This window comes from Nyctereutes procyonoides, unplaced genomic scaffold (genome assembly GCF_905146905.1).
Source record: "Nyctereutes procyonoides isolate TBG_1078 unplaced genomic scaffold, NYPRO_anot_genome, whole genome shotgun sequence".
In the NCBI taxonomy this organism is placed as follows: domain Eukaryota; kingdom Metazoa; phylum Chordata; class Mammalia; order Carnivora; family Canidae; genus Nyctereutes; species Nyctereutes procyonoides.
In genome coordinates this window covers 64999181-65015219 of record NW_026575135.1, presented here as the reverse complement: position 1 = coordinate 65015219, position 16039 = coordinate 64999181, and the positions used below count along the sequence as shown (strand labels likewise).

Genomic DNA, 16039 nt, shown 5'->3' with positions numbered 1-16039 from the left:
TTGAAGTGAGATTTTAAGAATAATTTAGAAAAATCTGTCAAACTAGTTTTATATTTGGGTTTAGAAATGCTATGTATCAGGGGCACCTGGTAGCTCAGTCGTTGAGCATCTTCCTTTGGCTTGGGTCATGATCCTGGGATCCAGGGATCGAGTCCTGTGTTAGGCTCCCCACAGGGAGCTTGCTTTTCCTTCTGCCTGTGTCTCTTATAAATAAATAAATAAAATCTTAAAAAAAATACTATGTATCATATTACTTAGATTTTTTTCTTTAAACCAGGATGATGGATTATTTTTAAAAATTCAGTGGTACATAGCTCACTTTAAAGCTGTTTTCCCCTGTTTTTGGGAGAGAGAAGGCTTGGTGTACTTCCATGCTTATTATGTCATCATATTGTATAAACTAGAGAAGATTGAATTAATTTTAATAGTCTACTAGAACTATGCATAAGAAGATATGTCTATTTTAAGTAATTTTTGAGTGTCTATTTTAAGTAATCCAGTTTGGATTATCTGTATAGACTCATCTCTTTCTTTCCCCACCTTTATTGAGATATAATTGATATATATCATTGTGTAGGTTTAAGGTGTATAATGTGATGATCTGATACATGCATATGTTGTGAAATGTTTATCACAATAAGGCTAGTTAACATACATTTTACTTTGTTACCATTTTGCTATTATGGTAAGAATATTAAAATTTTAACGTCATACCAACTTTGTAGTATATAATACAATATCATTAACTACAGTAACCATGCTGTACATTAGATCCCTGGAAACTATTTATTTTACAACTGAAGTTTTTGCGCTTTGACCAACATCTCACATTTCCCCCACTCCACAGCCCATGGCAACCACCTTTCTGTTCCTATTTCTATTAGTATCATGTTTTTAGAGTCCCTGCGTAGGTGGAATACATATATAGTCTACTTATCTTTCACTGTTTGACTTATTTCACTTAGCATTATGCTATCAAGGTTGTCACAAATGCCTGGATTTTCTTATTTTTTATGGCTGAGTACTATTCCATTGTGTATATGTACCCTATTTTCTTTTTTTTTTTTTTAGCCCTCCCCCCCTCATTTTCTTTATCCATCCATCTACTGTTGGACACTTAGGTTGTTTCCATGTCGGCTGTTGTGAATAAACACTTCAGTGAATATGGGAGTGCAGGTATTTCATTGAGATAGTCATTTCATCATCTTTGGATTTATACCCAAAAATTGGATTCCTGAATCTTGTGGTAGTTCTATTTTTAATTTTTTTAGGAACCTTCCTATTGTTTTCCATAGCATCTATATCAGTTTACATTTCCAACAGGAGTGCACAAAGAATTTCCTTTGGTCTACATCTTCACTAGCACATTATCTCTTGTTTTTTTTGATGATAGTCATTCTAATAGGTGTAAAGTTTATATTTCCCTAATACCTAGTGATGAACTTTTTTTTCATGTACCTACTAGCCACTTTTATGTCTTTTTTTGAAAAATGTATGTTTAATTCTTTTTTTAAAATAATTTTATTGATTTGAGACAGAAGAGAAAGAGACTATGTGTGAGTATGAGTGGTGGGGAGGGGCAGAGGAAGAGGGAAAAGCTGAGCAGGGAGCCTAACCAGGGCTGATCCAGGAACCTAAGATCATGACCTGAGCAGAAGGCAGATGTTTGAGCCACCAGGTGCCCCCTTTACCCTTTCTGAAATCAGGTTGTTTTTTTTGCTATTGAGTTGCATGAGTTCCTTACCTACTTTGGATATTAACTCCTTATCAGAGATGGTTTGCAAAGTTTTCTCCCATTTTATATTTATAGGTTGACTTTTACATTTTGTTGACAATTTCTTTTATTTTTCTTCTTTCTTTCTTTCTTTCTTTCTTTCTTTCTTTTTCTTTCTTTTTTCTTCTTTCTTTCTTTCTTTCTTTCTTTCTTTCTTTCTTCTTTCTTTCTTTCTTTCTTTCTTTCTTTCTTCTTTCCTTTTCTTTCTTTCTTTTTCAGAAGCTTTTTAGTTTGACATAGTCCTGCTTGTTTATTACTGCTTTTACTGCTGGAGCTTTTGGTGTCATATCAAAAAAAGTTATCGCTCAGACCAGTGTCGAGTGGAGCTTCTTTTCTGTTTTCTAGGAGTTTTATAGTTTCAGGTCTTACATTCATTTTGAGTTGGTTTTTGTGTATAATGTAATATAAAGGCTCAGTTTTATTCTTTTGCATGTGGATGTGCAGTTTCTTAACACCATTTATTGAAGAGACTGCTTTTGTTGAAGATTAGTTGCCCATATGTGTGTAGGTTTATGTCTGAGCTTATAATTCTGTTCCTTCTGTTCATGTGCCTGTCTTGATGTTAATATCATACTGTTTTTGATAACTATAGCTTTGTAATACAGTTTGAAATCAGGCAGTATGATGGGTCTTGCTCAAGATTGCTTTGGATACTTGGTGTCTTTTGTGGTCTCATGAATTTTGGAATATTTTTTTCCTGTGAAAAATGCCATTAGAATTTTGATAGGGATTGCATTAAATCTGTAGATTGCTTTGGATAGTATGGACATCCTAAGAACAGAGGATATTTTGTTATCTATCTGTGTCATCTTCAGTTTTTTAATCAGTGTCTTACAATTTTCAATGTAAGGATCTTTCACCTTTTTAAAATTCATTGTTAAGTATTTTACTTTTTGGTGCTGTCATAAGTTGTTTTCTTAATTTCTTTTTTGAATAGTTCATTGTTAACATATAGAAATGCAACTAATTTTTGTGTATTGATTTTGTATCCAACACTGCTGAATTCATGTATTCAAATTTTTTTTTTTTTAGGTAGAATCTTTAGTGTTTTCAATATATCTTGTTAAGTATAAACAGATAGTTTTATGTGTTTCTTTCCAGTGTGGAAGCCCCGCCCCCTTTTTTTTCCATGACTAATTGCTCTGGCCAGGACTTTTAGTACTATGTTGAATAGAAACCATGAGAGTGGGCATCTTTACCTTTTTCCTGATCTTAGAGGAAAGCTTTCAGCTTTTTACCATTGAATATGGTGTTCATATTGTGGGCTTGTTACATATGGCCTTTATTGTACTGTCCTTGAGTCCCAGTGATGAATCCTACTTGATTATGGTATATAATCTTTTAAATGTGCTATAGAAATTGATTTGCTAGTATTTTTTTTTTAAATTTTTATTTATTTATGATAGTCACATAGAATGAGAGAGAGAGAGGCAGAGACACAGGCAGAGGGAGAAGCAGGCTCCATGCACCGGGAGCCCGACGTGGGATTCGATCCCGGGTCTCCAGGATCGCGCCCTGGGCCAAAGGCAGGCGCCAAACCACTGCGCCACCCAGGGATCCCGATTTGCTAGTATTTTGTTGAGAATTTTTGTATTTATGTTTATCAGGGATATTGGCATATAATTTTCTTTTGTAATTGTCCTTGTCTAGATTTGTGACAATGTAAAGCTGGCCTTGCAGAATGAGTTTGAAAGTATTCCCTCGGGATCCCTGGGTGGCGCAGCGGTTTGGCGCCTGCCTTTGGCCTAGGGCGTGATCCTGGAGATCCGGGATCGAATCCCACGTCGGGCTCCCAGTGCATGGAGCCTGCTTCTCCCTCTGCCTATGTCTCTGCCTCTCTCTCTTTCTGTGACTATCATAAATAAATAAAAAATTTTTAAAAAAAGAAAGTATTCCCTCTTCAGTTTTTTGGAAGACCTTGAGAAGGATTGGCATTAATTCTTCAAATGTTTGGTATAATTCAGTGGTGAAGCCATTTGATCCTGGGCTTTTATTTGTTTGGAGGTTTTCATTACTGATTAAGTCAGTGTATTACATTTTCGCAGTTTTAATTTCTCAGAGAAAGTATTAGTGGTGATAATGTGCAAAAACTAAAGCTCTTGAGGTGGGGGATGGGAGTATGGTTAACCTCAATATTTTCTTAAAAGTGCAAAGAATTCCTGAGACCAGAGAGTCTGAGAACCATTGCTTTATAGTATTCCATTGTCTGATTATACTACAGCTTATTATATATTCCATTGTTGGTAGATGTTTGAGTTGGTTCTACTTTGGAGTGTTTATGAATAGCTACTAATGTTCTTATGTGTTTTAGTGTACATATGGACACATTTCTGTTGGGTATAAACTTAGAATTGCTGGATTATTTAGTAGGCATGTGTTTAGCTTTGTAAAGTAGTCATACTGTATTAATTTACTTTCCTATCAGCAGATACAGGAGTTCTGGTTGCTTCACAGTCCAAATAAGACATTCTTAATTATGGGGAGAAATTAGAGAAAAATTATTAAATTGATGCCAGTGTTTGTTTATAAGGCATTGAGTGATAGTATAACAAAGGAAGTAAGAGCTTGTCCTTTCCCACTAGTTATAACTTGGCTTTAGTCTTTTTTTTTAAATTTTTTTAAAGATTATTTATTTATTTATTCATAGAGATGCAGAGAGAGAGAGAGAAAGGCAGAGACACAGGCAGAGGGAGAAGCAGGCTCCATGTAGAGAGCCTGACGTGGGACTCGATCCAGGGTCTCCAGGATCACGCCCTGGGCTGCAGGCTGCGCTAAACCACTGCGCCACCAGGGCTGTCCTTAGTCTTACTTGGCCTCCTACTGGCTCTGAAACTTGAGCCCATTACTTAGTCTGTTTAAACCTAAATTGCCTTAACACTAACATGGGGTGGTTACCCTGAGTACTTCACAGAATTTATTGTAGGGATTAAATGGATTACCAATCAAAAGCACTTAGTATTGGCCTTGCAGTATGGTGCCAAAGAGAAGAAAACAGGTCCAGAAGACTATAGTGAGTGAAAGATAAAAGAAAGTGCAAAGAAGTGACAGTATTTTTTTGTTTTAACTTTGAAAATAATTATTTAGGTTTTAGTAGTTTTCATTACTACTTGGAAAATAACTATTTAGAAATAATTTCATACCTAGAAAAAATTATAAAATAAAAATAATGTAAAGAACACCCATACTCTCTTTACTTAGATTTGACTGTTGGCAGTAATTTACTCTCATTTTCTTTATCAGTTGTGTTCCCTTGTTATGTATATGCCTACATAATTTTTTTTGTGAGCCCTTTGAGGATGTTATGTATGTCATAATTCTTTACCCTTACATACTTTAGTTTGATTTCATGATAAGAGGAACATTGTTACTTACCTACTTTGTTAATTTACAGTGATAGACTTTTACCCATGTTCGAGTTCTATCAGTTGATATGACAGTGTTCTCTATAGCATCCTTCTAGTTTAAGGTTCAGTCTATGGGAGAACATTTAGTTATCATGCCTCTTTAGCATCATATCCCTTTTTCTTTATTCTTTTTATGTGATATTTGAAGACTATACTACTTCCCTCCCACTTTTAAAAAACAAAACTTTTTTCATTTCTCATTTATCTGATGTTTCCTCCTGATTAGATTGAGCTTATGCATTCCTGGCCAAAATTCTGCTTAGATGATGTTGTGTCCTTTTCTACGTATCGCATTTGGAGGTACGTGATATCTGTCATTAGTGATGTTAATTTTGATGGCCATTCAAGGTGTTGCCGATTTTCTGCACTGTGTAACAGATTTTTTTTTTCTTCTTCTTGCAACTAATAAGCAGTGTGTGAGAGAGGCTTTTAAGACCATGCAGGGCAGCCCGGGTGGCTCAGTGGTTTAGTGCCACCTTCAGCCCAGGGCGTGATCCTGGAGACCCGGGATCAAGTCCCACATCAGGCACCCTGCATGGAGCCTGCTTCTCCCTCTGCCTGTGTCTCTGCCTCTCTCTCTCTCTTTGTGTCTCTCATAAATAAATAAAACAAAAAATCTTAAAAAAAAATAAAAAGACCATGCCAATATCCTGATCCTCATCATAACTTCCCTCTAGATTGAATATCCACTGATGATGATTCTTGCCTGTTTTTTTTTTTTTTAAAGCATCTTCTTTCAGGTATAGTAGGGTATTTTTTTTTTTTTGTATTTGCAAAGATATATATTTCCTAAATTGTAGTTTGAGAACTATGAACATCAATATCCACTGGCAGTGCTTGATAAAATGCACTGAGTTTTATGCCTTTCCTTTTTTTTTTTTAAATTTAAATTCAGTTAATGTAATGTATTATTGGTTTCAGAGGCAGAGGTCAGTGATTCATCTTTTATAACACCCAGTGCTCATTCCATTCTGTGCCCTCATTCAGGCCCATCACTTAGTTACCCCGTACCACCACCATTGTCTGCTCCAGCAACCCTCAGTTTTTTCTCTACGACTGTCTCTTATGGTTTGTCTTCCTCTCTGCATTCGTCTTGTTTTATTTTTTCCTCCCTCCCCCTATTATCCTGTTATGTTTCTTAAATTCCACATGTGAGTGAGATCTTATGATAATCGTGTTTCTCTGATTGACTTATTTTGCTTAGTGTAATGTTTTCTATTTCCATCATGTCATTGTAAATGGCAAGTTTTCATTTTTGATGGCTGAGTAGTATTCCATTATATACATACATGCACATATAAATATATATACACACACATATGTGTGTATACATTATCTATCTATCTATACCACATCTTCTTTATTCATTCATTTGTTGATGGGCTCTTTTCATAGTTTAGCGTTGTGGACACTGCTGCTATAAACATTGGAATCCAGGTGCCCCTTCAGATTACTACATTTGTATCTTTAAGGTAAATACCCAGTAGTGCAATTGCTGGGTCATAGCATAGCTGTATTTTCTACTTTTTGAGGAACCTCCATACTGTTTTCCAGAGTGGCTGCATCGCTTGCATTCCCACCAACATTGTAAGAGGGTTCCTCTTTTTCTATATCCTCGCCAGCATCTGCTGTTTCCTGTCTTGTTCATTTTAGCCATTCTAACTGGTGTGAGGTGGTATCTCATTGTGGTTTTGATTTGTATTTCTCTGATGTTGAGTGATGTGGAACCCTTTTTTCATGTGTCTATTGGCCATTTGTATGTCTTCTTTGGAGAAATGTGTGTCCATGTCTTCTGCCCATTTCTTGATTGGATTGTTTATTCTTTGGGTGTTGAGTTTGATAAGTTCTTTATAGATTTTGGATTCTAGCCCTTTATCTGATTCGTCATCTGCAAATATCTTCTCCCATTCTGTCAGTTGTCTTTTGGTTTTGTCGACTATTTCCTTTGCTGTGCAAAAGCTTTTTGTCTTGATAAAGTCCCAGTAGTTCATTTTTGCCTTTGTTTCCCCATATATGTTTTCTTATTTCCTTGTCCCTTATCCAAAATTTGTCCCTTATACATCCTTTTCTACTTTGTCCTTATTATTTTTATAACTGTATGATACTCTATAGCAGTTACGAACTATAGTTTATTCCACTAATCTCCTATACAAGATTTTTTAAAGAGATACGTTTACAAATTCTTGAAAATGAGTGAGAAGTGGAACATAATGCAAATATAGTTTGTCTGTAATAAAATGCATCCTGCATTTATATAGTCAAATTGTAAAAATTTAAATTCTGTAATCAAGAATACCAGAAGATTTTTTATTATAACTCCAAGCATAATAGTCAATTTGTGAAGTGTAGACTACAATTGGTTATATTCCTTTTTCCCCTCAGATAGTAGCTTATTGACATCCATTAGTTACAGCTTTAAGAGAAGAAAGTGAGAACTGAAAGAGATATTCCAGATAAGATCATTCATTTTCAATTGATTTGAAGTTTACCAAAACTAGAGAGAGAAAGCTTTGTACGTTTTAGTACTGTCACTAAGAGAAAGTCAAATGACAGGCTGTACTAATGTAATACAGCTCCAGCAAAAGAACAAGGGCAATTCAGAGCTTGGTTAATCTTTGAATGATCAAGAGTTAATTGTGAAGTTGGCATCTTCCTCTCTGTAGGGCTAAGTGTTTATTTCTGGGATAACTATGCATGTCTCAACTCTGTAGATGTTTAGTACTTGTATTAAACAGTAATTTTGTGAGGAACTTCAGGATTAATGTAAACTTAATTCAGGAAAATTCAGAGTTGTAGTTGACAAAAATAGTTGCTATACAATATCTGAAAGTAGGTAGACAATTTTAGGTACGGCAAAAGGAAGGCAAAGTTATGAAGACATGTTTTTTATATGTGTGTGTGTGTGTTTCAGTTAATGGAAACTAAAATTTTTGCTTAATGAGTAGGAAATCTAAGTTGTAAATATTTATTATTTGATACAATGATTTGGGATACAGTGACTAGCAGTTATTTTACCAAAATTAAATAATGGGGGGGAGGGGAATCACTGGGTGGCGCAGAGGTTTAGCGCCTGCCTTTGGCCCAGGGTGCGATCCTGGAGACCCGGGATCGAATCCCACGTCGGGCTCCCGGTGCATGGAGCCTGCTTCTCCCTCTGCCTATGTCTCTGTCTCTGCCTCTCTCTCTCTCTCTCTCTCTCTCTCTCTCTCTCTCTCTCTCTCTCTCTGTGACTATCATAAATAAATAAAAATTAAAAAAAATAATGGGGGGGAGAAATCAGTTTCTAAAATATTAAGATATTTAGAGCATTATAAATGAAAATTTTTCTTTAATTAGTTTTTGGAATTTATTCTTGCTAATAGTCTTGTGACAAGCCTTATGATCCTACTGTGTATATTTATATAGGTGAGCAGACCATCATGAGATTTTTTTTTTTGTTTTTTTTTTTTTACTGAGCCAGTTTTTTCCACTATATGACACCAGTACAAGCAGACTTGATTGTCCCTAACTCCTTTTAGGAAAATTCTAGGCAAGCATACTTAACTAGGGAAGTTCTTCTGGTGTCCTAGGAACAGAACTAGATCAAGAATCAAAAGAGATCAAGATTCTGAAGCCCACTCTGCCACTAAGAAATTATGTCAGCCTGTTTAGTCCTCATTTTCTTGTCTGTAATGTAAGCAGATGTGTTTGTATGTTCTCTCAAATACCTTTCCAAATATTTTTTGCTGGCATGTACAGAAAATTTTGGCTTTGGTAAAAATTAAAGTTGTAAAGTATAAATTATTATTTTCTACATTATGTAAGGTATATGTGGAGGTGCAAAAGTGATGAGAAAGAAAATAATTACTTTAAGAACTTCTATTTGGATGGGAAAAAGATTGTGATAGATGTTTTGTCAGTGTTATACTTCATGCTGGCTTATATAAGTAAATTCCAAGAAGACAGCCACAAAGAAATTCCTGTGGTCTAAGAAGCTAGAGAAAAGGATACAAGAAGAAGTCTGGTTGGAAGAGTCCTGCTAATTGTAAAGTTCAAAAAGAGCTATAAATGCTTGCTAACAGGCTTTGAACTATGCCTGTTTGTTTGGTTATGGTAGCTTTTTTTTGAAGTTAAGTACTTCATTTATGCCATAGGTATTTATAAAGAAGCCCCTTCATTTAGAATTGGAGAATAGAGAACAAGATGCAGTTGAACTCTATAGTTTTGTTTTGTAACTTAACTTGCAATAATGAAAATGGATAATAGGTAAGATACTTTGAAATTGTGATACCGGGATCCCTGGTGGCTCAGCGGTTTGGCGCCTGCCTTAGGCCCAGGGCGTGATCCTGGAGTCCTGGGATCGAGTCCTGCATCGGACTCCTGGCATGGAGCCTGCTTCTCCCTCTGCCTGTATCTCTGCCTCTCTCTATGTCTATAAAATCTCAAAAAAAAAAAAAATGGAATTGTGATACCTGCTGTGAAGAAGAATAGCTAGTAATATGATAGGAAGTAAAGGGAGAGCGGGAGAGAAAGAGAGCGTGCGTGTGTGTGTGCGTGCACGCACGCGCACATGCTTGGGAACTAAGACCTGAATGTTGGAAAAAAGCTAGCTAGACAAAGACCGGGCAGAAGAGAGGTAGATAAAACACACATCGGTGGAAAAAAAATTGATATGCCTCAGGAACAAGCAAGGGCAATGTAGGAACAGAGCCAATGGAGGGAAGGAAAGAGTAGCTTGAGATGAGTTTGGAGAGTTAGGACAATAAGGGCATTGAACCATGGTAGGGAGGTAGAGCGGGACCATTCAGTGGAGGTAGAAGTGAACATTTTGCAGGTAGGACTGACTGAATTTGCTGATGGGTTTGAATATCAGAGGTAAAGGAAATATTCTCAAATAATAGAGATTTTTTTTAAAAAAGGGATATTTAAAGTTACTCTGTTAAAACATAATATTTAATGCCATTATTCTACATGATAAATACTTTTTTGACAAGTTTTATAAATTATATTTATAAAAAATTTATTTTATCTTTTTCTTTGTCTTTTTTTTTTTTTTAGGCTTATGCATCTGGATGTGACATTGTTATACTGGGAAGTGATTTTGAAAGATTACAAATAATCCCAGGAGCTAAACATGGAAATATTCAAGTAGGATGTGTAGACTGCTCAATGCAACAAGGCAAGGTTTGTAATCTTGTTATGTGAGATTTGTTTTGAATATACTTTTTTGTCAGGATAATCTCTATGTATTTCCTATTGAAGTTGAAGCTTGCTTTGTTTCAAGGACCATATAGGTACAAAATTTTTGGCTCTCCAAGATGCACCATTGAGAAAAAAATTCCAGACTCCAGATGTGTCTTAGAGATTATAAGAAATTCTTTTCTTACATAATTTCAAAATATGGCATAATCTTTTCTGTGGGTTGATAAAGAAATATTACCCATAGAATAAGTCTAAAACTTATTTAAAAACTTATTGGATTGAGGGAAAGGAATGACAGTAAATCTTCAGTCTATTTACAAATAAACAAATGAAGAGAAATCATTTGTTAGAGTCATTCTTTCTCTCTACAGGTATCTCCTTCTAGCTTCTGGATAAACTTGGTACTAAAGTGAAGGTCAACTCTTCTAAAGTCCACAGTTTTTTATTAATTTATTCCAAATCTGTAAGAGAAATGAAAAATTTTGTTTGGACTTCCATTTTCACATGAAAAGTAAAAAGTAACCTTGAAAGTAGAACAGCAACAACAACCAGAGAAACAGGTTATGATTCTACATCAGGTGAAATGCAGTTCTATACAATAGTGGAATTGGTAGTCATAGCTAGGAGACAGCATAGTATATAGCTTAACATAGCATCACATAGTTATAGGTGGCCAGGCCTAGTTATACTTGTAGCTAGATTGGGCTGAACTTTGCCAATTTATTGAATTTTTTGTTAGATATTTTGTTAGATATATAAATATGTTATTTGACTATATGGTTCCATCAGAACATTTTGTGTGAGGAATAAAATGGACCCAATCTCTCTCTTTTTTTTTAATCTAATCATTTTTAGTGAATCTGCCTGTCTGAAAAATTGCCTCTTAGTACCTAGTTTAGAGATACTTTTGGTAAAATGAGTTTCAGCTCTTACATTCTTGACCTGTTTCTTTTACTTCTATATCCCTTTCTTCTACAGTTACAAAGATCTCTCATCTTTCTTTTGCTCATACCTTTCATTCTCACTATATTACAAAAATGATCTTTATTGTGGAATATTAAAAATCCTTGAGACTTTCCCCTTTCTCTCCAGCTCTTGTTCTATTATCTTTATTAATTGTATTTAAATTTGCTTATAACATCCAGACTTACCTAGGCCTGGTTATATTGGAAATCCCGTTTTAATTAACTTCCAATATGAGTTATGTTTTCTTGATAACTTAGATTACATCATAGTCCAGGTTAAAATAAACAGGTCATTTGGTTTTATAGTAATTTTTTTTTAATTTAAAGATTTCATTTATTTATTTGAGAGAGCACAATCAGTGGGGTAGTAGAAGGAAAAGGAGAAGCAGACTCCCTGCTGAGCAGGGAGCCAGAAAGGGACTTGGTCCCAGAACCCCAGGGCAGATGCTTAATCCAGTGATATACCCAGGTGCCACCTAGTCATTTTCACAAAGGGCAGATTTCCTTTGTGTTGCAAATATTAATACAATTAAACAATTCCTAACGGTATCAGGAAGAAAATTTACAGGGTATGATACCTGGAGATTTCTGTTTGCTTTAAGAAGAAAGTGCTACTTGATACTGTATACATCCAGTACTTTAGCATTATTGTGTTTTTTTTTCTCTGTACCAGATTAATTTTCATGAGAAAATTCATGTGCATTTATCTTATTCATTTGCTTAAAAACATATTTTGCTTCCTATTACCTTGGGAAGTTCAAATTGTTCAGGTTGGCACAAGGCCCTTGTACAACCCGGCTAGGCCTGCCTTTTTGGACACATGTCCCTCATTGTGTTAGAAGGGACACACTGTTCAATCTGGGCTGGTAGTCTCCTTAGGTGTACATTGCCTCTTCTGATCTTTATACTTGTGTTCATACTTGTGTTATAACCTATTTCTACAATTGAATATTCACTGCTCTTTGAAGTACTACCCACTCTTAAAAGTCCAAACTAAATACTCCCTCCTAGACTAAGTGTCTATGATGATTTCTATATCCTATGAACTTCTCAGAACACTAAAAATAGCCATTGAGAGTTTTTTCTATTCTATATTACCTCCTTGTTGCTTACCCCTTTCTTCTGTAAAGTTTATGCTCTTATTTTTTACCTTTCATTCATTTTTGTTCTATCAATCTCATTTCTGATATTTCAGTGTTCTTCATCTGTGGCTCACTTAAGCTACAATAGTAACCACCTTATATTACAGAGCCATTGATTGAAAGAGTAAATTTTAAGAACTGTCAGATAAAATGGAGTATTGAAAAGAATACATTTCTTAGAGAGTTCACAAAGGAAAAGATTTAAATTTTATTTTTAAAAAGCTAAATATCCACTGACAGGATTGTGAACTTTGAAGACATAGCCTAGAAACTGATTTTTAAGTCCTAATTTCCACTTGTCAAGGAATATATCAATACATTTTTTTCTTGAATGGAATTAATATTTACCATATGTGGTAAATATTACACCTTATAGATAATTATATATTAGATGTTTTATAGATATTTTAATTCTCAAACTAATTCCATTAGGAAGATAGTTTTATGCATATTATAAATATAGATAGAGACACTTAGGCGCAGAGAGATTAACTTGCTGGTTACTTAGTAAGTGACAGTATTAGAATTCTGACTCCGGTATGGTAGTCTCTTAGAACTGTTATTCTCAAGAATTGATAAATGAAATTGTGGGAGGCAGCTTATTTTAAGATATATTACTAATTTCTTTTGCTCTTTTGATTCATAAGTTAACATATCCATAAGTTTTCTTTCTTTTTTCTTTTTAAAAGATTGCAGCATCCTATGGAAATGTTATCTCTGTTTTTGAACCAGTTAACCTACCGAAGCAAAAGAAAAATTTGGTCAGTAATTTATCATTTTTCTTTTAGAAATTGAAATTGAGTATTAAAAGACAGTATTTTAAAGAGTACAGAGTGATCATCAGATAAATCGTATAAATTATGCTATAATTAAAAGATACACATTAAGTGTTATTTCCATATTTAAAATATGTTTTAAATCTTGGATTAAAAAAGAAGTAAACCAAATTGTGTTGATGAATTATGTGGAAATGTTTTTTTTTCTTCTGACATTTTGCTTTATAATGGGTATTTGAAGAGTCAACAACTTTAAATTCTGCAGTTAACTTATTGCTAATGGCACACACCATTATATAGTGAAGGGTGCCACTTTGTTTTCGGTTTTTATTAACTACTTTTAACTATTAACTACTTTCATATAGTTCTGCTTTTTCCTATGTATTTTGTTCTTAAAGTTACATGTTTTAATTGCAGAGTCTTAACATACCTCCAGGACTTTTTCCCCTCCTTATTATATCACGTAATATAACTGTTAATAGATCCATAGTTGCTTTTCTTTATGAAAAACTGTATTCAGAAATAGTTCTAAAAGCTATTTAGAACAGTTTATAAATATTAGATTTATTGGGTGCTTTAATGTTCTAAATATAATAGACCAGGTTATTTTACCCATTTCTAATGAAGATTAAACTGGTGATTTAAACCATAGGAAAGAGGATCAGCATATATACGGTCTTAAGAGCATTATCTTAGGAGCCAAGGACTGTTTACTTGCTTTCTCTGCTGCTTTCTAGCCATTTGATCCTAAGCAAGTCAGTGTCTTACGAGGCTCTTTGCTCAGTTCTGAAATAGGTTAATAGCTATTGATTCTTTTTTTTTTAAAGATTTATTTATTTATTTATGATAGACATAGAGAGAGAGAGAGAGGCAGAGACACAGGAGGAGGGAGAAGCAGGCTCCATGCTGGGAGCCCGATGTGGGACTCGATCCCGGGACTCCAGGATCGCACACCTGGGCCAAAGGCAGGCACTAAACCGCTGAGCCACCCAGGGATCCCCGCTATTGATTCTTCATGGAAATATTGGAATGAAGACATGATGTCAAAAACCATGCAGAAGTATATTAAATATAAAGAATTAACATATTTTAATAATACACATACTTTTATATATATAACTTTTAATATTTTTCATTTCATTTTCACTTAGCTCATTAGTATCTTACAAATTCCCTCTGATTTAGTATGATAGCTGTTATTTCTTTTTTATGAATAAGAGAACAGAGGCCCAAAGAAAATTAGTTGGTTGACCATTAGAATAGCTGCTAAGCCACAGAACTAAGTACAACCAGCTGTTTTGACTCCTAAGTGTGAGCATTCTTGTTCCATACCTTGTGTTAATGAAAAACATTTTCTCTAGGTTAACTGACACTCATTTTGAAATTTCATGGAAGGAGTCTACAGTCCTTCCCTGATTTATATTTGTGTTGTATATTATCTAATGAATCCAATATTGGAGGCCCTGATAACCTATGAATTAGTAACTGATAGTAGTAAAAATAAGTGATTGCTCTGTTCAGAATGATATATTTCAAATAGAACTCCATAAATATTTATTGAATGAAGTAACTGACTTTTTTAAAAAGTCAGTATGTTATGTTAAAATGCCTTTATTATGAAGGATATAATCAAGAATTTTAGTTTTTGTCCATTTTCTCATGTACTAATTAAAATTATTTAATATAATGCTTAAAAGTCAGTAAGAAGACTCTGGTTTATTGCTAGGCTGCACTGACTTTGCTGAAAGGGTTAAAAAGCAAGTCTGATGAATAAAGGGAAAACTGGATCAAATGGAAAAATGGACTTGGAAGGTACACAGAATCTATAATTACTGGGTATAGTCTTAGAGACTCTGTAGATCTTCATAAAAAAGATGTTATTTCCTTTCCTATGTGCATTGTAGAATATTCTTTTAAGGTGGTGGTTCTTCATGAGTGGAGCACTTCAGGATCACTAGTTGGACCATGTGTCCAGAGTCTGCCCTGGGGATTTCTAAATCTGTAGGTGTGAGGTTATGCCTAGACACTTCTATGTCTAGTTCTAGAGAGGGTTCTGATATGTATTACGATTAAGAGCCATTCCTGCAAGGCAGTGTTTGGTAAAAACCTATTCTGCAGACCACCTTTATCAGAATCACCTGGGGGGTATTGATTTATTTTTTATTTTTTAAAGATGTTATTTATTTATTTATTTGGCCAAGAGAGAGACAGCACAAGCAGGGGGGACTGCAGGCAGAGGGAGAGGGAGAAGCAGGCTCCTCACTGAGCAGAGAGCCCGATGTAGGTCCTAGGACCTCGGGATTGTGACCTGAGCCAAAGGCAGACACTTAACCAACTGAGCCACCCAGGTGCCCGGTGGCGTGTGGATTTAAAGTACAGATTCCTCATTCTGGGTTTTTTGAGCCTGAACCTTTGGCCATGGGTCTCAGAAATCTGAACTTTTAGTAAACATCTAAGGTTATTGTACTAAAGTATGAGAACCACTACGTTAAAAGATTGTTTATGGGTCTCAGTCTTTTAGAGGTTAATGAGCTCAACTTAATAGGCCACAGCCTGACTTTAAAAGAAAACAAAGTAAAATAGAAAATGTTAGAGTACATCACATGTAGTAAGGGTAAACTTAGATTTCATTTGTGTGTGCAGGTGTTTTGGGTCCTATTACAACATACATTTCTTACTGGTTTACTAAAAAAGTTTGAAAAATGTTGCTTCAAGGAATGAAAAAAAAACTTATATAAGTATTACTATATCTTGTATTCTGAGTTTTCACATGTACTTTATGATCTCATTGGAGGAT

At 34.8% G+C, this 16039-nt stretch overlaps 1 protein-coding gene across 4 annotated transcripts in view; it reads left to right on the top strand.

Annotated features, from left to right (window-relative positions):
* Positions 1–16039, top strand: part of DMXL1 (Dmx like 1) — a 126863-nt gene that overhangs the window by 5778 nt on the left and 105046 nt on the right. For 3 of the 4 annotated variants that reach the window (XM_055301783.1, XM_055301782.1, XM_055301785.1), the window contains exons 2-3: positions 10216–10341; positions 13156–13227. In XM_055301783.1, coding sequence (XP_055157758.1) covers positions 10216–10341; positions 13156–13227 — 198 coding nt within the window. Of the gene's footprint in view, positions 1–10215; positions 10342–13155; positions 13228–14978; positions 15055–16039 lie in introns of those variants that run through there. The other variant, XM_055301784.1, reaches the window with a different exon arrangement.